The 25,401-nt window shown below is 41.9% G+C and overlaps 1 protein-coding gene and 1 non-coding gene across 2 annotated transcripts; one reads left to right on the top strand and one right to left on the bottom strand.

Annotated features, from left to right (window-relative positions):
• Positions 1–988: 988 nt before the first annotated feature.
• On the bottom strand, positions 989–1,061 carry Trnav-aac (transfer RNA valine (anticodon AAC)). Its single transcript has one exon. It is a non-coding gene; the product is annotated as a tRNA-Val (tRNA).
• Positions 1,062–2,235: 1,174 nt separating this feature from the next.
• Actrt3 (actin related protein T3) lies at positions 2,236–4,146 on the top strand. The gene is made up of 2 exons (XM_003463515.3): positions 2,236–2,465; positions 2,979–4,146. Exons 1-2 carry the CDS (start codon positions 2,266–2,268, stop codon positions 3,895–3,897), a joined length of 1,119 nt encoding a protein of 372 aa, XP_003463563.3. The 5' UTR covers positions 2,236–2,265; the 3' UTR covers positions 3,898–4,146.
• Positions 4,147–25,401: the final 21,255 nt, after the last annotated feature.

Genomic DNA, 25,401 nt, shown 5'->3' with positions numbered 1-25,401 from the left:
TGGGCATGCGCAACATTAGAGGAAGGTGGGCTTTATACCGGAAAAGGTTTTCCTGCTCCTGGACTTGATGATTTTAATAAAATTATTTACATCCAATTTGGGTATTGTACATTGAAGGAAAAGATTCCAGTTCTGTCTGCAATACACAAAAAGTACCAGATAAAGTAAGTCTTGCTGATGTATTAGGGACATTCTTCCCTAGAAAGCTTAAACATCATAAATCTCAGAAAACCACAAATTAAAGCGTTTCTCTGCGTCAAGGCTATGTCAGGGGCTGGGGATTTAGTTCAGTGGCATAACCACTTGCCTGGCAATCGTAAAGTCGTGAGTTTGATCCTCGGTACCGGGAAGAAGAAAGTGTGTGTCAGAACCTTAGGGTATTTGCCTAAAACTTATTCTAAAGGACAGTTTCAACTCACATTTTTCCTTTTGTCAGGTTTTTTTTTTCTGCCAGATTCTCTATAAATTGCTTTCTAGAAATCCTGTGCAAGAATAGTTTTTATGAATACAGCCATTGTGTTTCTTAAAATTTTTTGAGACTGGGTCTTTGATTCAATTTTCTGTAACTGTTTTTCTCATTCCATCTTTTTAAAAATTATTTTTAAGAGACACTTTTCAATAATTAAGTCAGAAATGAATGACCCTAATGTGACACTATATGCGTTTAGGGGAAAATGTGATTTCTACGAGGTAAAACTAAATGACATAGCATAAAGAAGGCACACCAGGCAGCAAGCTTAGCTTTTTATACTATGATCTTCCCTTCTAAGCACTAACGTTTTTAAGCATTAGGATAGTTCATAGTCAAATTCAGTTTTTCTTAATTTGGGGCACTTCTTCCACAAGTCAAGCAAGCCTGCAATTAAAACATTTGGTAAAAGCATAAGGTATTACCCGAACTGAAAATTCAAATTCTGTTAGAAGGTCTATATTTTAAAGATTTCATCTAACTTTATGCATTACTGTCAGATACCGCTATAAAAAAAGTTGTTTCCGCCCGGTTTCGAACCGGGGACCTTTCGCGTGTTAGGCGAACGTGATAACCACTACACTACGGAAACCGTTGCTACATGTGCTTCAAAAAGTCCCTGATATCTAAGCATATACTAACATGTAGTTCTCAAGCTCAGTATACTTTTGAAGGAAAAAATACACAAAAATTAAAGTATATGCTAGATTGAACTGCGCTAAAGCTACGTCACAAGTTTTCGGTTGACTGTTCTTTATAGCCGAGCCCCCTCAGGCTTGTGGAGCACGGCAGACTCCTACCGCTGGGGCAGTGTCTTGCCCGCTCGGCTCAGCCCAGGCGGGGGCAGGCTTTAGGGTAGGCGGGGCTTCGAGGGGTAGTAGCGCGGGGCCCACCGGGAGCGCTGCCAGTCCCCTCGCCCAAAACTCAGCGTGTGGGGGAAGGCGTGTCAAGTTATTTTTGAATTAATTCCCTTCTTTGGGCTTCAGAAGACCAGAGGTTCTCATTTATGTACTTGTTTCAAGCATCCCCTGAAAACGTTCAAAACCGACACACACACACACACGTGCTTTTCTCCTAACTTGAACTTCGTGCCAACCAAGTACTCTCACTTTTCCCGCAGAGGAGACCCATACTTCCCACAGCAAATCAAGACTCGGCGGGAGAGTAAGCGCCCGAGAACAGGGCCTGTGACTCAGTGCCATGCATTTTCAAAGTGAGAGGCTGTCCTATAGGTTTTTCTTTAAAAAAAAAAAATTCTTCAGGCTCTTTTTAGTCCAGTTTTCAGTATACAGTATGACTACTACGCTCCTGGTGGGAGTTGGTTCGTAAGCCATCCTAACTCTCTCCTTTCCCCTTCCCCTCCTCTCCTTCCATTCTTTGGGTCCCCTTGTCATCTTGTTTTAATCACATCCATTTTTAGAAAGCACAGGCCGGGCGTAAAGTCCTCCCTAAGATACAGACACCGATAAAAGTGTTTAAAATTCATTTTATAGCCCCATACTGTTCCTTTTTTTCTCTTTTAGGAGCCACACGTTTTAGAGGCTCCCCTGCCCTGCCTGGTCTCGGGCCTCGGGGTGCTCTGTGTGCACCCCGGGACGGCTGGGAGGTGCGGCCCCGCGCCCGGGACGGCTAGGCCTGCCTGTTTGGGGGCGCGCCGGGTCCCCGCGCACTCAGCCCAGGGCGGCTGGGGCCGGGCCTCCCGGAGCGGGCTGCGCTCTGTGACGCGCGTCGCGACGGAGCTCGCGGAGCCTGAGCCGAGCCGGGCCGGGGGCGCCGGCAGCCTCGGCGGCGGCAGCATGAGCGCCCAGCCGCGCTCCGTGGTGCTCGACCACGGCTCGGGAATGATCAAGGCGGGCCTGGCCGGGGTCCGCGGGCCCCAGTTCGTGTACCCCAACATAATCGGCCGCGCCAGGGGCCGCAGCTCGGAGGCCGAGGGCTCGCGGGAGCTGTGGGTGGGCGACGAAGCGCAGGAGAGGAGGAGCTCGCTGTCCATCAGGTAGTGAGCTTCCCCGCCTCCTCCTCGTTCTGCTCGGAACCGGGTGCAGGAGCCCAGAGCAGGGGCGCCACCCTGAGCCCGGGGACAGGAGCATCCGGGCGGCCTGCTGGGTTAAAAGTAGGCGGGCCACAAGTCTATGATATCAAAGTCTGAAGACGCCGTAATTTGTTCTCTGTATCTATACAGATGTATTCATACATATAAAATTGGTCGTAACGCGAGTTCATTTAAAAGTATTTCATAAATTAGCCTACTTTTGTCATTTGGGGTTTTGTTAAAACCAGACCACAACTTTAAAACACCATCTTCCAAAGGGGAGGGAAAAAAGAAAGCAATAAATAATTGCACGGGAAGGTGGGTCCCAGCATGTTTGCCGGCAGTTACTTTCTTTGAGAAGCTTTGGTAGTTACTGCCTATAAAAGGGTACTGATAATATGAAAACTAGTAGATTTGGGAGGCCGTAGAAGTTGGAGAACTGAAAGGCTGCCATTTATCTTCTTGCTTTCCCTACAGCTATCCCGTGGAGCGTGGTCTCATCACTTGCTGGGGGGATATGGAGATCATGTGGAAGCACATCTATGACTGTAATCTGAAACTAAGCCCCTGCGATTGCCCAGTCTTGATTACTGAGCCAGCCCTGAACCCACTGGTCAACCGCCAACAGATCACTGAGGTGTTTTTTGAGCACCTAGGTGTCCCTGCTTTTTACATGTGCACCCAGGCTTTGCTGGCTCTCTTTGCTGCTGGCTTTACTTCTGGCTTGGTGCTGAATTCGGGTGCCGGGCTTACCCAGTGTGTGCCAATCTTTGAGGGTTACTGTCTACCTCATGGTGTACAGCAGCTACATTTAGCAGGCCTTGACCTTACCAACTACCTCAAGATGTTACTGAAGGACTGTAATATTATGCTGCTGAGTGCCGCGGACAGACAGACTGTCAAAGACATTAAGGAGACCCTGTGTTATGTGGCAGTGAACTACGAAGAGGAAATAGCCAAGAAACCCAGTTGCCTGGAGAAAGTTTATGAACTCCCTGATGGGCAGACCATCAAGCTCCATGAACAACTCTTTCGTTGTCCAGAGGCCCTCTTCGCTCCGTGTCTTGTCAACATTGACGCCCCTGGCATTGATAAGATGTGCTTCAGCGCCATAATGAAATGTGACACAGATCTGAGAAACTCTTTCTTCTCCAATATTATCCTTGCTGGGGGATCGACCTCCTTCCCTGGCTTAGACAAGCGGCTAGTAAAAGATATGGCAAAGATTGTGCCTGCTAACACTGCTGTGCAGGTTATAGCGCCCCCAGAAAGGAAGTTTTCATCCTGGATGGGAGGTTCTATTCTTGCCTCCCTGTCTGCCTTCCAGGACATGTGGATCACTGCTGCAGAATTTAATGAAGTTGGTCCCAACATAGTCCACCAAAGATGCTTCTGAAATACAGATAAAATGGTTAAAAGAAAACGCTTTGAGCATATGTGACAAAGGTTTGGATGTTATGTTCCTGGTAGAACAAAAAATATTTCAGTTACTGGGATGTTCATGTCTCTGTTGTATTTCTACAATGGAAATAATCATGCTGATAATAACAATGGTCAAACAATGCAAGTTTACTGAGTAGAATTAGTAGGCTGAGGCAGGAGGGTCACTTGAGTCCAGAAGTTCAAGGCCAGCCTTGGCAACAGTGAAGCCTCATCTCGTTAATAAATATGCCAGCAACCTACTGAATGAAGCAAAATTCATACTTCAATTATAGTAATGAATGACAAAGTGATTTTAGTGTTCTAAGAAAAACAATATTTTAAGGATTCAATATCAGTTGAGAGTTCAAGGAAATCTTTCTGATAGCTATGGCTTTAGACTAATATTTGAAGGGCAGCTAGAATTTAAACTAAGGTATTGCCTTTGTGTCTGAATCAGGGATAAAATATATGTTTAGGTTCAGACTGCCACCTACTGCATGATTTAAGCAAGCCAAATATTGTGAAGATAAATTTCCTCATCCATAGGGTTGCTAGTTCCTATGTCTCACAGGGTTATTGTGAATTTCTATGAGACAGTGTACTTTTAAAGGCACTTTAAAAATATAACATTCTGTTGTTTTTTGCCTATAAAGTTAGAGAATTTACAGGTCCAGTTCATATACTGTTTCCTCCAGGGCATCAAGATGGTTCCCGTGTTGTCCACTACATTGTTGGGCTTCTGCTGACTGCTTAATTTATGCAATGATATTTTTTGATTTCTCTCTTGCTAGATACACTCTTACAAGATGGGATTGTGGGATTTTCCTTTTCATTTTTGTCCTCTGTTGGTGCCTCTTTTGCTGCACTTGCACTGGGGATGTGAATACACGGAATGGCCAGTGACATGTGCGTGCGCACACACGTGTGCACACACACACACACACACACACACACACACACACCACTCCTCAGAGAGAACTGGAGAGCAAAATTCGGAGAGGGAAACAGGATGGCTGGGTCCAAAAAGAGGAAGTCACTCAGTTTGATGAGTCACGCATGAGTGAAGAGGTGCATTTCATTTCCTGGCAAGCACTTTCTATTTTAGTGATTGTCTCAATTGGCCAAGGTGTAGGAAATGATTCTGATGCACACACCTGCCAGTTTTACACACACTGTAGGGCAGATGCTAGCACCATTTCACTTTATAATTCTTAAAGCATTTTGTCCTTTTCAAGAAAATGAGGCTAATCATACCTGATCTAATTTAAACTTTGACATCCCAGGGAGATAGGCAAGACATCTTATTCCCATTTTACAAAGGAAGGAATTGAGATTTAAGAGGTGGAGAGTGAAAAAGATCTCAAAGTAGCTTGCTTAACTGGTCAGGAACACAATCCTCTGTCATGATCTTAGGCTGTGATCTGAGCAGCCAGCCTGCAATACACTGTAGACTTTAGCTCTTCCTAGGGCCATAGGTGATCATTTCGGGTAAATCTAGGGAAAGGGAATGAAATGTGAAAGTGCCATTTATGTTTGCCAGCCTTAAAATAGTCACAAACCAACCTCTTTTATCTCATTCTTCTTTCAAATGGAGGACCAATAGCAAGAACTCCTTGGAGTACACCTAGATGAACAAGAGTGAAAGTTTTTAAGGTTAGTTGACCAGTTACATGCAAAATTGTATCATATTGACCATGATTAAAATCTGCTGCAATTTATGATGGATTCTTCTACTTTATAATGACATAGTGTTGCCTTTAGGAAAAGTCAATGGCTGAAAAGCCTTTCTTTCCTAATAAAAAGGAGATTCAGTTGTTAATATTAAGAATGAAGTTGTCATGTGACCAGGAAGCTCTATATTGATTGACACAGCAACAAAACCGGCGCCTCACTCATTGATCTTTGGTTCTTCTGTGCCCTTTATGAAAGATTTCAGCCAGATACTTAGGCAGCCCTGCAGGAATATAGATAGACTTTATTGTAAAGATATATAGAGAATTATGTCTTCTAGAGAGAAGGTGAAGGGTGTGTTGCAGACATCTGTATCCAGGGCAAGCTTGGATACCTTTTTTTATGTGGCAATTGTGATGCTTACTGACATTTTTCTTGGAGGTTGCTTTACAATGATGATATCTTGAAAACATCTTCCTTGTTGTCTTTAGATACCCAGTGGTCCCTTTAGGGGCTTTGACTGTAGAAATAAGGTCTTAGCCCAAGGAGCGCAGGTCTCTAAAGAATGCTCCTTTTTTCTGGTATCATTCCATGACATTCAGAAATGCTATATCCCTCATTTTGGAAATAGCCTGGTGGCTAGACATGGGAAGGAATGTTGTAACAAAAAAACCTTAAAATGACAGTATACTCTGTGGGATTGCTTTTGTTTCCATTATACAGTTTTTGTTTGTTTGTTTGTTTCTTTTTGAGATAGGGTCTTACTTTATAAAGCTGAGGCTGGCATTGAACTCACTATGTAGCCCAAACTGGCCTTGAACTCTCAGTGATGCCTCAGCCTCTGGAATACTGGGATTATAGACATAGTTCACCACCTCTGGCTTTGTTGCTTACTTGTAACTGGAAAAGTGTGCTATTTTGGACTCCCTTTTATCCCTCAGGCCTGCTAATGTCTAATACCTGCCTAACAGTTATGTCACCAAGGAGACTCCAAGAGCAGAGATAGGGAACTGGACTCATCTCACCCATCCCCTGGCACATTGTAGGTTATGGACTTCAGTTAGAGAAAAATTCAGGGTGCTTCAGTGAGATGAATAGGGATATTTTAGGCCGACTTTTAAAAGTACATACTCAAATCAGAGTGTGAGCCTTCAAAAAGAGAGTGAAGCACCTTATAGTCTTTAGCTGGGAGTATTCACATATTTTGTTGGGGGGGTTGGGTTTTTTTTTTTTTTTTTTTTTTTTGACTAGGGATTGAACTTGAGACCTCATGCTTGCCAGGCAGGCACTTGTGCAACTGAGCTAAACCTCTAGCCCTTATTTGTTTTTTTTTTAAACAAGGTCTTGGTGTATTGAAGGCTTGTCTTACATTCACTACAGATTCCACGAAGGTCTCAAACTCTTGGCAACCCTCTTGCCTCAGCCTCCTAGGTGCTAGACTCACAGGTGGCCACCACCATGCCCAAGCTATTTATATATTTTTAGAGGATGGAAATCTGTGGAATTTGTGAATCCATACAAAGTTTAGGCTTGTTGGTCATGATGGTCCAGGCCTGTAATCCCAGCAGTCAGAAGGTTGAGGCAGAAGGATCACCAAGAGTTCAAGGGCAGCTTAAACTACAAAAAGAGACCTTGTTTGAAACAAAAATAACAACAAAAACCCCCCAAAATAGTTCAGGTTTGGTTTACTAGGGTGGGGGACAATTGGCCCACCACAGACAGAAAAATAACAGCTGCTTTATAGGAGAAAGCATGGGCCTGGTCTGTTGTATTTTAAATTGGGTGATCTATTTTGCCTGGAAAGTTAACTATCTGACTCTTTAAGATCAAGTTTCTGACCTTTACTTTATCAACTAAACTAATTTACAGACATTAAGGGGTTTTGAGTTTGATAGGTGAAAGAGTTTTCGGCGGGATGAAAAAGAGAATACAAAGTAAAAATAGACTTTATTCCAAGAATGTGGCTAGAAGTCTAAGACTGCTGACGGCCTGGTTTTTTCTGGCCGGAAACTTGGGGCACTTAAGGGCAGGCATTGATGACACATGAGGAGCTGATTGGAGTTTTCTTCACTCACAAACAGGAAGGAGAGTTGTAATTAAGGCTGAGGAAGAAGCAAGAAGTGGTAGGCCTCCCGCTTTGGCCTTCTGCCACAGTAGACACCGCCATAACCCTACACGATAACCTTACAGTAATTTATTCTAGGCAAGAACCTTTCAAAAGGCCTGAAAGAAAAGGAGCATAAACAAAGTAGCAAATATAGTTAAATACAGATAGGGATAATCTGGAGTAGCCCTGTGCCCTGAAGTCACTACAGTTGTAGACAGGCATGGTGATGTATCCCAGCAATTGGGACACTATGGCAGGAAGATCCCTGCGAGTTTAAGAGAAGCCTGTGCTATTGATAGAAGGGGAACAAAACTCCCTACCTGTCATCTGTCTGGAACAAGTTCGTGTTCTCTAAAATCGAAGAGTGAATTTTAGCAACATCGGAGATTAAGAGCAGAAATATTTATTGAGAGAAAGAAAGCTTCTGTCTGAGAGAGAAACGGAAGGGGTCCCGAGTGGGTTGCCAGAGATTATGTATTTTCTAAGGATTTTTATAGAGTAAAATCATGAGATGAGGTGGATCTAAGCTGGGGAAAACTGGGAATGCTCCAGGCAGGTGGGCATGAGGTGGGACAGAACTATGGTCAACTAGTGAGTTTAATTGTTCAGGTAAAATTGACCAAGTCAGGGCTGAATGGGGAAGCAAATTACATAGCAAACCAGCATGCTTTCAGTGGCTCTTCCTATAGGGGTTGGGATGGTGACTCCTGGCTTCTCAAGGTGATCCAGACTTAATCCCTGGTGATTATACTTAAGGGTGTGGTTTCGTTTGTTTTGCCTTCTGTCCTAAGATTTGGCCCACAGCAAGAGGTGTGTGTCCCTTCCAAGGTCATCAGACATCTGGTCCTCTGTGCTGGCTTCTGTTAGGGCCTGACCCTGTCTGACTTCCTAGACTATTTCTAAGGAGCTCAGCTGCTTGTAACACTACAAAGTGAGTTCAAGGCCAGCCTGAACTGCACAGTGAAACTCTGTCAAAAAGACAAAAAGCAAAACAAAACAAAAACCCAAAAGTGTGATTTTTAGCTGGTCATTGTGGCCCACACCTGTAATCTCAGTGTTTTGGGAGGTTGAGGCAGGAGGAGCACCTTGAAGTGCAGGCCAGTTTGGGCTACATAGTGAATTCAAGGCCAGGCTGAACTACATAGCAAGACCCAGTCTCATAATACTGAATTAATTAACTTCCTTGTGTTTGTTCTACCTTTTCAAACTATTTTCTATTTCATTAGTGCAAGTTCTGATACATAATGCAAACATTCATCTTAAGGAGTGGTACAAGCACATACAGAATCTCCAACCACTTTATCTAATCTCTGAAGATCTACTGCCCTAATATTTACATGTAATGAAACCCAGCCCCTGATCAAGGAGAAATTCAAGGAGAAAGCATTCCAAGTAGGTCACCCTAGATCCCTAGAGACAGATGTAGCCAAATTCCCAAAAGATAGTGGTAGGGGGTGGGGCAGGCTATTTTAAAGAGTAAGATGACTTAAAACACTGTTTTGGCCTCTCTGCATCCTGTCTACATAATAATCAGGGAAATCTTAATCAATCCATTAATTGATTGCTTGTGATTTGGGACAAAATATTTCTGACCGGCCTGGAACTCCCTGAAATCCTCCTACGTAAATTTCCGCAGTGCTGGGATTAGAGCACACCACCACACCTCTAGCAAAATACTTCTATAAAGAAAAAGGTGTTTTGAAGCACCATAAATCAAGCTTTACCTCTAAGTCACTTAGAAAACACAAAGATGTCCCCAAGGTGGGGGAGGGGCGGCACGTGCCTTCCTGGCCGGAAGCGGAGATTTAATTTTTTTTTTTTTTTTGGTACCTGAGACTCAGTCTCGCGACAGCCGTGGCAGGCGTCAGCCAATCCGCGCGGGCGCCGACCACTGTTTTATAAGGAGCCTCTGCGAGCCGCTGGGCCGGGAGGGGTGGTGGTCTTCCCTGTCTAACCCTAAGGTGAAGAGGACGTGGGTGCCGTGTTTTTCGCTCCCGCACGCTGTTTTTCTCGCTGACTTTCAGCGTGCAGAAAAGCCTTGGCCTACCGTCGGTTATTGTCTAATTAGAAGCAAACAAAAAATGTCAGCGTGGCCGGGCCGCCCCTCCCGGATACCTGCGGCGGCTCGTCCACCGGCCCCCGAGCCCCGCCTAGGCCGCGGCCGGCGCGGGGCTTCCCTGGAGGCGCCCATGGCCGCCGCGAAGAGTTCGTCTCTGTCAGCTGCGGGTCGCCCGGGGGCCGCGGGAGAGTCCCAGGCCTTGGCCGCAGGGAGAGAAACGGAGCAGGTCCTCGCGCGGTGCACTCCCCTGAGCTGTGGGAAGTGCACCGGGACGGGCTCCTACAAGCAGCAGCACGCAGCACAAATGGCGACCTCGGTTGTGCGCCTCCCTTCAGTAGTGACCTGGGGAGCCCCCAGCCTCCAAACGTAGCGAAGTGGCCCAGGGGAGTGGGCGGTGAGCTGAGCCGGTCGGGTTTTTTGCTTTTTATGCCTCCCTACCCCCCGTCGTGTTCTTTATCTTGCATTAATGATCTGATTCTTGCTTTGCAGATTTTACTGGGTTTTTGTCTCTTGCAAGCTAGCTGTCATCCAGTATGGAAGACCAGCAGCATTTTAGTATTTTGAGAGTCTGTTCAGCTGACCTTGAGCTCACTGTGTGGCTCTGGTTGGCACTGACTGATGGCAACCCTCCTGCCTCAGCCTCCCAAATCCTGAAATTACAGGCCTATGCTTCTACTCTCAGGCATCTTTAGGGGAGTGAGGTTGTCAACACGTCATGTACTAGGCGGCCTTTCAGTCTTGGAGAGCAGCTTGCTTTGTAGTTCAACCTGACGTTACATCACTAGCTTGTCTTGAACTACTAAGGGTCCTCCTTGCTCTGCCTCCACAGTGCTGGAATTACTGGCATGTACTGTCATGCCCGACTATCTTGTAGTTTTCCAAAGGAAAAGTTGTGCTTTTTTCTTTGCCTCTGCGTTTTTTTTTTTTTTTTTTTTTTGAGGCAAGGTCTTGCTATGCAATTCAGGCTGGCCTTGGGCTCACTTTTTGACCAGGCAGCTCTCCAACTTGCCACAATCCCCCTGCTTTAGCCTCTCAAGTGCTGTGATTACAGAAGTGCGCCACCACGCCCAGCAGTTTCAGCCTTAGATGTCAAATACTAAATGAAGTTTTACAGAATATATATGCCTTTTTCTTAATCTCCACTCATTCCACTTTTCCCCTCAATTGGGTCTGTTTTCCTTTCAGCAGACCCATTGTTTTAAACAACAGACAGGCCTACTCATCCCTAAAACACCCCAAACTTAAGTGTGGGTCAACCTAATTCAGTACTTTCACTTCTCTGGAGTCAGTTTTCCAGGGTTGGTTCCCTGGAGAGAAAGGGTGATCGGTAAGAGATTGCATATAAGAGAAAGGGTGATGGTTAGAGATTGCATATGAGAGAGAGCTGGGAGCCTGTATATGAAAGCAAAGGTCAGGTGTGATGACACGCCTATAATTCCAGCACTTGGGAGACTGAGGCAGGAGGATTTCTTGGAGGCCAGCCTGAACTGCATAATAAAACCCTGTCTCAGAGATGGTCAAGTGGCCCACATGTAAAGCCATCAGGATGATGCTTAGAATCCTAATCCTGATAATTGAAAGGGTCAGGTGGTCAGATTTATAGATGGACTTGTATATAGCATCTTAGTCTATTAAAGTAGGTTCCTTCATAGTTATTTGGTTATGTCCTTGGTTTGACAATACTTAACTATCTTTAAGAGGTGATTGAAACCCACTATTGCTGTATTGCTGCCAACGTTCTTGAAGTTAGAAGGATAAAGACATTTTCCTCAATTAGCTTGATTTTTGTGGATAAAAACAATGAAGTTCTAGTACTGATTTCGCTGATGACTGGTCTGCATTCTTGAGGTAACTTGCCAAGTTCCCTTTTACCACATCCTTAGCACCTTTGTAGACTGCTGCAGTTGCTGAAACTGCAGATCGCTGCGTTTTGTTACTGCTCCATCTAGTGGTACTTCTGCTTCTCCACATAAACAAAATCTGGGGTTTTGGGAGAAAGATGGTGGGAAGTAATAAGGAAAGTAAAAATAGGAAGAGTCCCGCAGGCTCAGGCCAGGGTTTGCAGACTTAAATCCCTGTAGAGGACACGCAGGAAACAGGAGTAAATCACACCTAAGGAAAGAGTATGGCGATGGTGAGGAGAATGAATGTTCTGTTTAAAGCACCACAGACTTTTGAGACAGGGTCTTACTATGTAGCCCAGGATGCCCTCAAACTTCTGGCAATCCTGCCTCAGCCTCCCAAGTGCTGGAATTACAGTCATGGACTGCCATACCTGGCTGTTTTGTTTTGTTTTTTTGAGACAGGGTCTGACTAGTTGAAAATGACCTTGCATTCACTAAGTAGTAGCCCAGGCTGGCCTAACTCAAAGCAATCCTCTTACCTCGGGCACCAGCATGTGCTAATAGCATGAGATTTCTGTTTTGTGAGTTGTGCTGAGGATCTAACCCAGGACCTCTCACATATTAGGCAAAGTATTCTACCACTGAACAACCTTCCTAGCCATAACAATTCAGGTTTGTGGGTCAACACCACTGTTTTTAAAAAAGTTGGTAGCTAATTTGAAATAAAATTATGTAGTATGTCAGTCTGACTGGCCTTCGTTCCTGAGTCCTGGGAGCAAGCCATGACCTTTGGGCTTTCTGAAGTGGGAGGAGTGACTTTCTTACCAGTGGTGAGCCCTTTGAACTCAGTAGTTTATGCTAATGATAGAGGCTGGTCAGAAAGTCCAGCCATGTGACTAGCGGGTTGGGGTTTTGGAGTCCTTGGTATTAGCCTAACTTCCCTGGAAGAGAGCAAAATTAGAGACTGAATTACATGACCAGTGATTCAACCAGTCCCGCCCATATGCATCCTCATAAAAATCCTGGACAGACTGAAGCATAGAGAACCTTCCTTGGTTTTAAAATCTGGGTATTATCACTTATTAATGCTCTGGGAAGGCTGGGGGGGGGGGCAAAGAAGATGGAAGCTTTCTCTTTGGGGCCTTCCCAAGTATCACCAGATTCTTCTTTCGTTCTGACTGGAGTCTTTTTGCATAATAAACTGTAACTTTATGTAAATATAGAACTATAAGTATAAACTCTCCTGAGTTCTGTAAATTATTCTAGAGAGTTATCAAACCTGGGGTGGGCACAAGGAAACCCCTGATTCGTAGCTAACTGGTCACAAGAGAGATGGTGGCCTGGAGGCTCCCTAACCTGTGGTTAGTGTCTGATGTAACGAAAACTTTGTGGAAGATTTTGTCTTTTACCTGAAAAATTTAGTCTAGCTCAAATTGTTTGTACCCAAAGTAATCGTAATTGATCAATCAAAAAATCTTCCAGGATAAAATCCGGCCCCCTTAATGACCTTCGATGTAGCCAGTGGCGGTGAATGGGTGGCACCTGTGCCATAGCCACTTGTTTGAAAATTGTTGGGGAGCTCTAAAAGGTTCGCCATGGATGGTAGGCAAATTCAGTGATACCAGAAGTCAGGGATGCCTTCCCTAGAAGTAGGAGGTTTGGTCCACTCTACCATGCAAGATATACCTGAGATAAATGTGTCTGAGCAGAAATTACATAACTGTTATCTGCTATAGGCCCCTGGGGATATCACTAAAAACAAATTTCAAAATTAAACTTAATATTACTCTGCCTTCTGCGCTGGTAGGGCTCAGGGCATTTGCTCCAGGGGTTTTGCCTCATGTCCTGCTGTGTCTGTTCTGTCAAATCCTGATATAAAGAGGCCTCCTCAATTAGGCTGTTTTCCCATGACTTTTTTCCTTTTTTTTTTTTTTGTTCTGTTTTGGTTTTTTGAGACAAGATCTCACTACGTATCCCAAGCTGGCCTGTAATTTACAGCGATCCTCCTGCCTCACCCTCTTGAGTGCTGGGATTACAGGCATGTGCTACCATGCCTAGCTCCCATAACTGTCTTTTACTATGGTTTACATCTCTTCTCTGAGCAAGATATCAAGGTGTGTAGTGTTTTCATTTGTATTACCTCAAATTCTTTTTTATTCCTTGAAATAAAAAGGAAACAGGCAGAAATGGGAATAAAGGTATCATTGTGATGTAGTGCTCTTAGCAAGTTCTAATGGAGCATGCTGGGCCTTGTGACAGATGCTTGTAATTGTAACACTTAGGAGGCTGAGGCAGGAGGATCACTGCAAGTTCAAGACCAGCCTGGGCCACACTGTGAGCTCAAAACCAGCATAAATTACGTAGCAAGATCCTAGCGAAGGAACTATCGCTTTTTTTTTTTTTTTTTTGTACTAGGGATCAAACCCAGGGGCTCATCACGGAACTGCCTCTCCAGCCTTTTTCACTTATTTTTGATTTCTAGTTTTTTTAGACAGGGTCTCACTGTGTAATCCAGAGTGGTCTTGAATTCACTATGTAGCCTAGACTGGCATCAAACTTATGCTTATCTTGTCTCAGTCTCCTGACTGCCCTGAGTGCTGGCTGACAGGCATGTGCTGCCACATTTCGTTACAGGCAGCTGAGCTAGTTAGAAATATTCTAGGCAGTCAGACAGGGCTAGGTCCTTGAAGAAGCTAGCACAGAGGACCAGATGTCTGATGACCTTGGAGGCGACAAACACCTCTTGCTGTGGGCCAGATATCAAAATATAAAGCAAAACAAATGCAAACATGCTCTTAGTTGTAACCCTTAAGGATTAAGTCTGGATCACTTTGAGAAACCAAGAGTCACTATCCCAATCCCCTAGGGAAGAGTCCTAGCTCTCTAAGAATGCTTGCTTTCTATAAGACCTGCTTCCCATTTGTTCCCAATTTAATCAATTTTACCTGAGCTATTAATTGTCTTAGCTAAACACAGCTCCGTCCTACCTCATGCCCGTCTACCTTGCAAGTTCCCCGTTTTCCCCAATTTTAGACCTGCCTCACCTCATGATTTTACTCCATAAAAATCCCGAGAAAATAAAGAATCTTTGGCAACCCACTCAGCACCCTTTCTGTCTGTCTCTCAGAAGCTATCTTTCTGTCAATAAATATTTGTATTCTTAACTTCCGTTGTTCCTAAAATTTGTTCTTCGATTTTAGAGAACATGAACTCATACTGGACAGATGGTAGGTAGGGAGTTTCGTTCTCTTATGCCAATGTAGCTCTTTTTTTTTTTTTTTTTTTTTTTTTTTTTTGAGGCGATTTCACTAAGTTGTGCAGGCTGGGTTTGAACTTCTGCCTCAGCTTCCCAGAATTTTGGGATTTCAGGAATGTGCCATCATGCCCAACTGGGAATCTAGCTTAAAGTCATCCACTTTTACATTCTATGTGTGTTAAATGGATATCCTAGGAATTGAAGGGTGATTGGGAAGAGTACATGGGTAATGTATGTAAGAGGACTTGGTGCTATTAAGGAGAGGAGAGGAGGGGACAGGATAGGAGAGGAAAGGTCTGTCTTATTCTGGTACCTTGCAGGTAGTGCTTTTACAGCACTGATGGGTGTTGTAGCTATTCCAGGAGGAAGTGGTTTTGATTTGCATTTAGATGGTTAAGGGTATGTGGAAGACAGGGCGATAATGATTTGCGAGTTTTTTATATAACGCTAATTATGAACTTGATGCACACCTGCAGTAATAACATTGCTCCAGATGATATTTGACTATCCTGCCTTTTGTCTTGGAGTTTATCAGTTATTACTTCCATTATATTTATATCTATCTAGATTAGAAACATGAAGAGACAAACTGTACTTAATAAAAGCAACTTAGGGAAAACCTATCAAAAATACAGCAATGAAGACATATACTGAATTTTTTAGACAATTAAGCAAAAGTAAAAAAAGTACACATATCATTTGCAGAAAACAGTTGTATTATTCAGTCTTAAAAAAATACAAGTAGTAGGCTGGGGATTTAGCTCAGTGGCATAAGCACCTGCCTGGCAAGCATGAGGTTATGAGTTTGATCCCTGATACCCCCCCCCAAAAAAAAATTGTAAGTAGTTTGCTACAGTGAACTAAATGATTTATTTTTCAACCGTGGAAAAAAACTCAAAGTTACAATAGAATTGTAATGGAACCAAGGAGTTCAACTTGACCTCATGTGCCAGATGATAATCATCTTTCAAGTGTACAAACAAGGAAGCAGAGTTATCAAAGAAAGAAATGCATTTGTTCAGAGACCATTTACTGCTTTAATAAGAGGTGAAGCTTGCCAGAAATATATAAACACCTAACCCAGTTCTATTCATAGCCTTAACATATTCAAAGACTTGGGGGCATTAAAAACATCTCTGAAGTCCTGGGTATTCATCATCATATCTAATAACCCTTCCTTTATAGAGTTCCTCTCCAAGGTCAAGGCCATTCATCTGACTTATTTTCATGACATCCTTGTGAGATAAGGCAGCTACCATTATCTCTCTTTTGCAAATGGAGAAACTGAAACTCGTAGAAGTGAGGTAGAACTCACTTGAGGAAGGTCAGGAGCAGGCCTGAGAATTAAAACACATGCATTAAAGCTTTTAACTTCCATTTTGCTTTACAGTAAGCTAAACACAAAAGAATTGAAAAATAACAATCTCATACGTTAAATTTTCTTTTTAAATTAAAGAAAACAATCATTTTTTAAAATTTGTTTTCATGAGGAAAACTATTAAGGCTTTTTACAATAACTAAAATCTTTTTTTCCCCATTTCTGGGAATCAAACCAATATTTGTCTTGACTTTGCATATTCAAGACAAATATTCTGTCACTGAACTACTCCAGTCCCAATAACTAGAATCTTAGTACACATTTGAATTAATGAAATACTTGGAAAGCTGTGATATTCATTTAACAAATGCCATTGAAGACTTATTCTGAAACATGCTGAGGGTGTTGAGAATTCAAAAGTGAAAAACATTCCCCATCCTTAAAGGTCTTCCTTTAGAAAAATATGTAAGCAGATTATAAGGCATGGTTCTGTGTTATTTGGACTTAAACTAAGTCCTGTATTTTAACCTTCCCAAATAATTTTATTACTTCTTTACTTTTCTCATTTCCATAGTGTCACTATCACATATTCAAGTGCTTAAAACAATAATATGGGCACCTTGGCCAGGGATTAGCTCAGTGGCATAAGCGCCTGCCTTGCAAGCACGCGGTTGTGAATTCGATCCCCGGTACCAAAAAAAAGGGTACCTTGCTTAAGATTTCACTCTTTTTTCCCTCTCCCCAGCATATCCTCTGGCATATCTCAAAAACATACCCTGAAGTTTTCTAGTTTAATTGCCATTACTCTAATCCACTTTGCTGTTTTCTGCAAAGACCTTCTGACTGGTCTGTCTTCTTGTTTCTGACTTATCACCAATTCATGTATCCAGAGTGACCTAATTAAATGGCAAAATGTCTGCAAAATCTTTCAATGATTTCACATTGCACTTGGAATGAAATTCAAAATTCTACTCAAGGCTTTGCATGGTCTGGTCCCTGCTTTTCTCCAACCTCCTTCAGGCTCCTCTGTTTTCCTGTCACACCAGCCTCTCAGTTCCTGGCACTTGCTAGATTCTTACTCCCCTTGAGTTCTTTACTTAAATTGCATTTCCTGTCATATTTTCATCTGCAGGTCTCAATTTACTTACTGTTTAGAAGCTTTTCAGTAAATCTCTTGTCCTCTTAAGGCAGTCTGTTGGTTATCTACGTGTTTTCCTACTTTGTAGTAAATGATCTGCTCAGTATCTTGCCTTCACTGGCCAATAAGTATAAGGGAAGGGACACACTCACTTAGCTCAGTGATAGATTCCTACTATATAACAGGCACTTGTGCTAACATATTTTCCTTACTGTAACAAATAACTGAGACGATTGACTTAGAAAGAGAAAGGTTTACTTTGGCTCTAAGTTGTGGAGGTTTCAGTCTGTGATGTGTTGGTCTCGTTGCTTTTGTGCCTGTGTCAAGGGAATACATCATGGCATGACAAAACCACTCACCTCATGGTCAGAAAGCAAAGAGAGAGAAAGGCACCAGCCTCCCATGTGCCCAGTGACCTGATGACCTCCTGCAAGGCCTCACATTTTAACATTCCTACCACTTCCCAGGAGCACTGACTGGGGACTTTAATGCATGGACCTTTGGGGACATTCTATATCCAAGTCATGGCAATGGTCAATACTTATTTGTTGAGTGGATAAATGAATGCTACCGGGACAGAGAACAGACCCCTAACTGTAAATGCTATTAGCCAGCACAGAGGCAAACTGGTAAGTAGATAGCTGCAATTAATGTTTTATAACTTTTTCAGTTGCAAAATTGACAGTATCACCAAAAAGGTGAATAGAAAGTAATCAAATTTAAGTGAAACTATCATTTGATATTTTTCCAGTCTCTTTTTACAGTTATTTAAAATTTTACCTTTTTAAACTTAGTAGTAAATCATAAATATCATTCTGTGCCATTACAGATTAATAATGATGGTTCTTCAGAACCATTGTTTAAAATTGTTTGCCTCATATTGCACTGAATTCATATAACATAATCTGTTTGCACTTACATGTTGATATGTTTAAGTTATTTTTATTTTTTTTCCTGTTGTACATGATTTTAGTTTTTGTTGTTGTTATTTTGTTTTGTTTTTTGGTACCAGGGATCAAACTCACAACCTCATGCTTGCCAGGCAAGTGCTTATGTCACTGAGCTAAATCCCTGACCTGATTTTATTTTTCTTTCTTAACTTAATCATTAAGAGCACATGAGTAGCTTTGGTTTTAAGTTTGATCCCCGGTACAACACTAGATATGGTCCTAGCTGCAGACTTTGAATAGCAGTCAGTAGAGTCATTCAATCTTTTAGAATGCTTCTACTAGTAGAATAGTGGCCAAATTGTATCTTCCTTGTCCTATTTTCTCATCCTTTTCTCTGTCTTGCTTTTACTGCTGATACTTTTTACAAATGAGGAAATAAAAATGGAAGAGAGGGAGAGAATGGCAGAAAACACATTTCTCAGCTGTTGTGTACATGTGTGTGTGGTTGAGTCACAGGGGTCATGGTCAAGGGTATCAGTGTAGAGGCTGGATATGGACAGGTCTCTCACTATCCTCCTGCATTGTTGTGGCCATGCACTGTAGGCACGGTGGGTGGACTCTTGCCTTTGTCCAGGGATGTCCTACTCTCCCCTGCGATCACGATTGGTTCTGGGATGGTGCAGTCCATCTGAAGGGCTGAACTTCGGTTTAATGGTTGAGTAAAGTAAGGGTATCTCCCTTGAATAGAAATGAAGGAGTAAGTAACCAGCATTGTTGCTAGTAGCCTCTTGAAACTGAAAGTTGACAAAAAACAATAACAATGAAAACAACAACAACAGCAAAATAAAAATGAAAAACAAAGCCCAGAGAAACAGAGGAAGAGAAATGGAGCTTGAACAGACCTCAGAAGTTTACCTCTGGACTTTGCAAATAATACAAACTGAGAAATTGATTGTTTAAGCCAGTTGGAGTTGGTTTTTTGTTGCTCCCACTCAAAAGCACTTAAGTCAATGCAGGAAGATTGGCAAGACTGCTACATGATTACTATCTTACCAAGTAATTGGATTGTCTACCTCTCCTGGAGTAGCTTCTGTCCTAGAAGAAAATGTTCTCCACAGCACAGGAGGGCTGCCTGAGAGACCCCGGGGACCCATTCTTCTCCCACTCTGCTGCTTCTTCCCTCCATATGGTGACTGTTGGGGCGAGAGCAGACCCCCTAGTTGTAACCATTATTATACTAGCACAGGGGCATTTCCCTTTCTACAGACAGACCATGCAACTTTCAGATGCTTGAAATTTTTCTATTTGAGATGTATTGTAACTACCATGTATCACGGAGGTGGCTTGTGTTATTTATACTATCAAACTGCAACACCCTGGGGCTATAATTCACAGAATCAGAACAATATGTCATTCAGGTATGCAAACCTCAAAATTGGGAATCTGGGATCAGCATGTGCTTCGAATGGTCATGCTTAGAAATGAAAGGATCTTTGTATGTGTGCATGTGGATTGTATAGCTTTTCATAATGAGACGATGATCAAAACACCTAGTTCTCTGCCCTTCTGCGTTTCTCTCACTGCCTCTTTTTCCTTTTTGCAGTGCTAGTTCTCACCTTATTTGGTTGGTTGATTGCTTATTATAAACTGATTTATATGAATAATGTTGTAACTCATCTGAGAATATTCTCTACTATAATATTTTTCTCAAACTTAAATTTCCTCATTTTCATAATTATTAGCACTTAATTGTACAAATAATCGGATCTCATGGTGACTTTTTATATATGTATATAGTGTAGCAAAGTGAACATTTTAAAAAGTTAATTGGATGAAAATTATTTGATGGCTGCCCAACATGTCATTCTTGTTATGGAATAAATCCTTCCATTAACAGACCTTCACATTAATAGATGTCTGCCTCTCTACTGGACAGCATGGAGCTCTGGGATGTGTATGTCTGTAATCCCAGCACTTTGGGAAGCTGAGCAAGGAGGATTGAAAGTTTGAGACCAGCCTGGGGGACCTGAGTGACACAGTGAGACCATGTCTGACAATGAAAAATAATAAAAAGATCTGGGGACTCTAATGCAGTACAAAGGCCTTGGGTTCAATTAAAAGAAAAGAAAGAAAAAGAAAAAATCATGTTTCCTACTCAGAAAGATTGATTTTCTCTCTGTTCATTACTATGATTTTCTTTGATGGCACATGATAATGACATTAAAACAGGTTTATTCAAGGAACCAATGTCAAAGGAGAAGAACAGAGTGAATGACCTGAGTTTACCACTTCTCTGTACTTTCCACCTATAATTTTTACCTTTCCCCACACTAACTTTGACCTTAGTTGGGTTTTTGATTCAGCAATTCAGATTTAAATTTTTAAATAAGGCTCAAAGATGCAGTCATAGTATTCTCTGTTTCACATATTTATACCAGTATTTTCCAAGCATTTTGCAGGATGTTTATTTTTTGTTTGATTATACATCCATTCATCTAATAAATATTCACTGAGAACCTGCTATGTTCAGTATCATCCTAGGAATTGTCAGGCCCGGGGATGACCAAATATCATTGTCCCCAAATTGAGACAGTAAACTAAAGAAGGCATGTAGTAACAAATACACAATACTGTAAATATATAAAGTAGTTACAGTGTCCTGAAAAATGAACACGAGGTTATATTAGGAAAAACTGGGTAAGAAGAGGGACTTAGAGGAAGAAAAAAGGGGATTCATTTGGGTTATACTTTATAGGTAGGTCAATGGTAGAAGTTTTATGGAATGGATATGAGAGAATAGAAGAAAAGAGTCAAATTGGGAATAGTGCCCAGGAAGGTAGTAAGCAAACCTAGAAAAGGGGTTAGCTTCAGGACAGAAAAGAGCAAGAAGAAAGGAAATGGGTCGTCAGACGTAGATCATCACTACCTCTTCTTCCTCCTCCCCTTCCCCTTCTCCTTTTCCTCTTCCTCCTCCTCCTCCTCTTTCTTTCTCTCCTTCCTCTTACTCTTCTCCTCCTCCTCCTTCCTCTTCTTGCAGTCCTCTTCTGAGGACTGAACCCAGGACTTTTGCACTGAGCTACATCACCAACCCCTTTCCCACTCTTTATTTTGAAGTGGAATCTCACTATGTTGCTCAGGCAAGATTCAAACTCACTATCCTCTTGCCTCGGCCTCCTAAGTGCTGGAATTGTAAGAGTGAGCCACTGTGCTTGCTTTTATGGCTTCTTTTTCCTCTGTGAAGTTAGAACCCATATCACATACAGGATTCCTTTGTTCTTTTGATATTCAAACTACCTTTTATCAAGTGATTTAAAGTGATTATCTTGCCATTATTAGTACAAAACCACTGTATTATAGCTATTAATACCTGAGTTATATATATATATATATATATATATATATATATATATAAATGTGTGCATATATATATATACATTTATATTTTAAAGAGAATAAAACCAAACAATAAAACAGAATAAAACCAATCAAAACAAAACAGTAAAAATGATGCAGGAGTTCAAAGCAGAATAATAGGAAATCAACAATGATTACCATAATGCCTCTTGTTATAATACAAAATTGCTGCCCATACCATCAAACATAATAAAATCAAACAAAACAGAGCTAACAAAACCAATCCAAACTGAACATTCAAGAAAACAAAATACGAAAACAGAACAAAACAGTGGGAACAGTATTAGATTTCAAATACACTACAGAAGGAGGTCCCCATAGTTGCTATACTGCATATTGTTATCCTCTAAATAGATGCTATCAGCTTTAGGCCTGCAAGGTCAGTCAAACAATACAAGAATGAAGTGTGTACCTCAGTTGCTCTCAGCTCAGCCTGTGATCCTCCAAATCAGCTGGCTGCATAGTGGGGAAAGGGAGAAGGTTTGTCTCCCAGCCAGTGCACCAGCTGGCTCATTGGAAGGGCAAGCTGGCTTCTTGTTTCTATTCCAGGCCCTGCATGGCCACCATTGGCTCACAGGAAAGGTGGATTGCTGAGTTTTATATTTTACATAGGATAAAATTGAGAGTAAGTACAATTTCCCTTAAGCAATGCAAACTTTATCCTTTCCACCTCCCCTTGTCCCCTTTTATTTTTTTTAAGTGCTGCAATGCAGCTTACACTTACAGCTTATTGAACACAGGGATTGAACTATTGTTTTTAGTAACCCCAAAATAGAAACAATCAAAATGTCCTCCACTGGGTGAATGGTTAAAGAAACCATACCATAGCCACACCTTAAAATATTACTTAGACTAAACAGGAAAAAACCCTAGTATAGCTCAACAAATAGCTTGGATACATCGTAGGCATCATGCTTCAATTTTAATTATATGATTAAATATGAAAATGCTCATCCCACTAGGTCACATACTATATGATTCCATTTAACATGACATCTTCAAAATGATGAAATTGTTGAAATGGAAAACAGATCAGATGGTGGAAAAGGGTGGTGGAGGGAAAGGGGTGGTTGGATTAACTTAAAGAGGTAGATGAAATCATTTTGCATCTTGATCACATTACTTGTCATACAGATCTACATATGTAATACAATGACAAGGAAACACACACATGAACACACATTGTACCAATGTGAATGTCCTGGCTTTGAGATGGTGCTACAGTTACATAAGATGTCCCCATCATGTGCGGAGAGGCACTGGGCAAAGGGTACATGGGACTTCTCTGGGTTATCTTTGAAACTTCATTGTGGATCTAAATTCAAAATAAAAAGTTTTTAAAGCTATCTTTATCATCTGATCTCCTTCTATATTTCTCTTTTCCCAATCCAGCTTACACTTTGTAGAGACAAGGCAGTCTTAGGCCCTGTTATTTCCTTTCCCTCTGATCTGAGCAACCTCAAAGTCCTGTCCACTTCTGGGTGGCATCTCTCCTGTCTCTCTAGGCTGACCCCTTTAATCCCTTCCTCTACCCATCTTCCACAGTGCTGGTGACCTCTTTAATATAGAAATCAGAGCCTATGACTTCTTACCCAAAAGCACCTGAAGTTTTCTAACCAGCATCTTGGTGTGGCAAATGAGAGCCTTCAGTTCCCGGTACGTGCTCTTCTTAGGAACAATATATCTAGAGGTTCCTAGCTTTTGATAGTTTTATTTTGTGATTCCCTTGGCTTTATGATGGTGCAAAGGCAATACACGTTGAATAAAAACAGTGCTTGGAATTTTGAATTTTGATCTTTTCCTAGGCTAGTAGGGTTGTAATCACAGCTCCAAGCCAGCCACAGCATTATGGCCAGCTCCCAGGGCTACCAAGCCAGAGGCCCTGTCTATCTGTCAAAGCCACTTCCCCGAGCAAGAGTGTCCACGTCACAGGGACATAGACGTTTCCCGGTCCTTAAGTCAGTGTGACACAGAACCCCTCTCCACTGTAATGTTAGCCACAGGCATGTGGACATCGGTCCAAGCTGGGGGGTGAGAGTTCAGCGGATTGTGTGATCTACTTTTCTGCTGGTCAGTTTTCCTCCCACTGCTTTTATTTAATATTTTGCTACGTACACTAAGCATCGATCCCTGGAATGCCTCTGTACGGCACTTCCTCCCCACGTTTGCTTGCCATTGCCCACAGAGCACAGAACATCCAACAATGGCCTGTGGCTCTCAGGAAATGTCCCTTGTTTGTTGGGTCATGTGTTATTTAATTTTGTATCTCTCACACCTTCCTAGATCCCGCAGCACCCTTCGGAACAGAAAGTAGTTTATTCTTTTTTATTTCCGCTAGTGCGCTTTCACTCTTCCATCATTGCACTTCCAACATTGTCTTCCAAATCCAGCAGAGAGGCTTGCGTCTCTCCTGCCCGCCCTAAGCTGCGAAGCCCAGGAAGCGTGAGAGCGTTTCCTTTCAACTGGGTATTTCTGATGTCTATGAGACCTGGGCATGCCATTAGTATTTATTAACCATTAGTTAAGCGGGAAAATAAGTTGTACATGATTGAGGATATTTTATAAACAGTAAATGTTATACCAGTATTAGTTATGAACATCTGAATGAATGCATTAAAGGAGCCAATAAAATGAGTCATAACGATCCCAGGTTGATGGTGTGCACTGTAATCACAGCTGCTCAGGAGCTGAGTAGGAGAACCAAAGTTCAAGGCCAGACTCAGAATAAAAATGTCTGGGGATGAGCTCAGCAGTAGATTACCCCTGGGATTGATCCCCAGTAATGAAAAAAAAGGTTAATGATTGGAACTGGAATTAACTAATATATATTTTTATTAGTACATATTAGCAACATATTGTTTTTTTAAAAAAAAAAAAAAACAGCTTCCCTGTACACACACACACACACTCCTTCCATGGTTCATGGTGTGTAAGAGCTTTTATACTTGGCCTAACACACAGCAAAGATGAAAGGTCTTTTTCCTTTTTCTTCACAGACGTTCATGTTGGGGGGTTACAGTGCACCATCCACAGGTCACATTTGGCATCTGCTTCTCCCTACTGTGTGATAGCTGACACAAGACGGGGTGTGCTACTTGGTTGACAGAGTTAAATAAACATGCCTTAAGAGAGGAAAAGTTTTCTTTTAATGTGAAAAAAAACCTTTGAATTTTAGCCAGCAAATCATTTCCTCCAGTTCAACACCACCCACCAGAGCAGAGACAGGTCATTCTTCTCCCCTGATTGATCTGGAGCCTCAGAATTCTGTCTGCCATTACTAGCGGGAGAGTTTGAGTGAGGCTGGAATCTCTGATTTAGACACATTACTTTGATGGCAGTTTTTTGCTTTAGTGTGGCTTTGCCTATATTTTAGCTTAAATATGCAAGTAAGGCTAAGTTTAGGCAACTATCCTGTTTTTTCTAAAGAAAACAAGTTTATAAATGAACCTAAAGTTAAAACTGATTTTGTGTACTTCTAGTGATTTTATGGGGAAAGAAAGAAAATAAATTGACCAATATCAAGTTAACGCTTGAAGTGAAGTTAAGAGACCTCTTACTTACATTTCTTCCTCTTGTTGTCGTTGCTCATGTGGTAGGCCAAATGGAGAGCAATGAAACATGATTTGTTTTCAATCTTTAACCAAAGCAAAAATAGTTATGCATACTAATTTTTCTTATTTTAGGGAAGAATTTTCTAGTTTATTGTATCTTCTGCTCTATTCAATTCTCAGATTACTTTATAAATATTAAACAGCTGTGTAAGAGAAAAGAAACTACCATT

Source organism: Cavia porcellus, unplaced genomic scaffold (assembly GCF_034190915.1).
Source record: "Cavia porcellus strain 051 isolate PalLab524CR breed Dunkin Hartley unplaced genomic scaffold, mCavPor4.1 scaffold_17, whole genome shotgun sequence".
Taxonomy (NCBI): Eukaryota; Metazoa; Chordata; class Mammalia; order Rodentia; family Caviidae; genus Cavia; species Cavia porcellus.
Note: the sequence above shows the minus strand (reverse complement) of the source record. Positions and strands in the feature narration are given on the sequence as shown.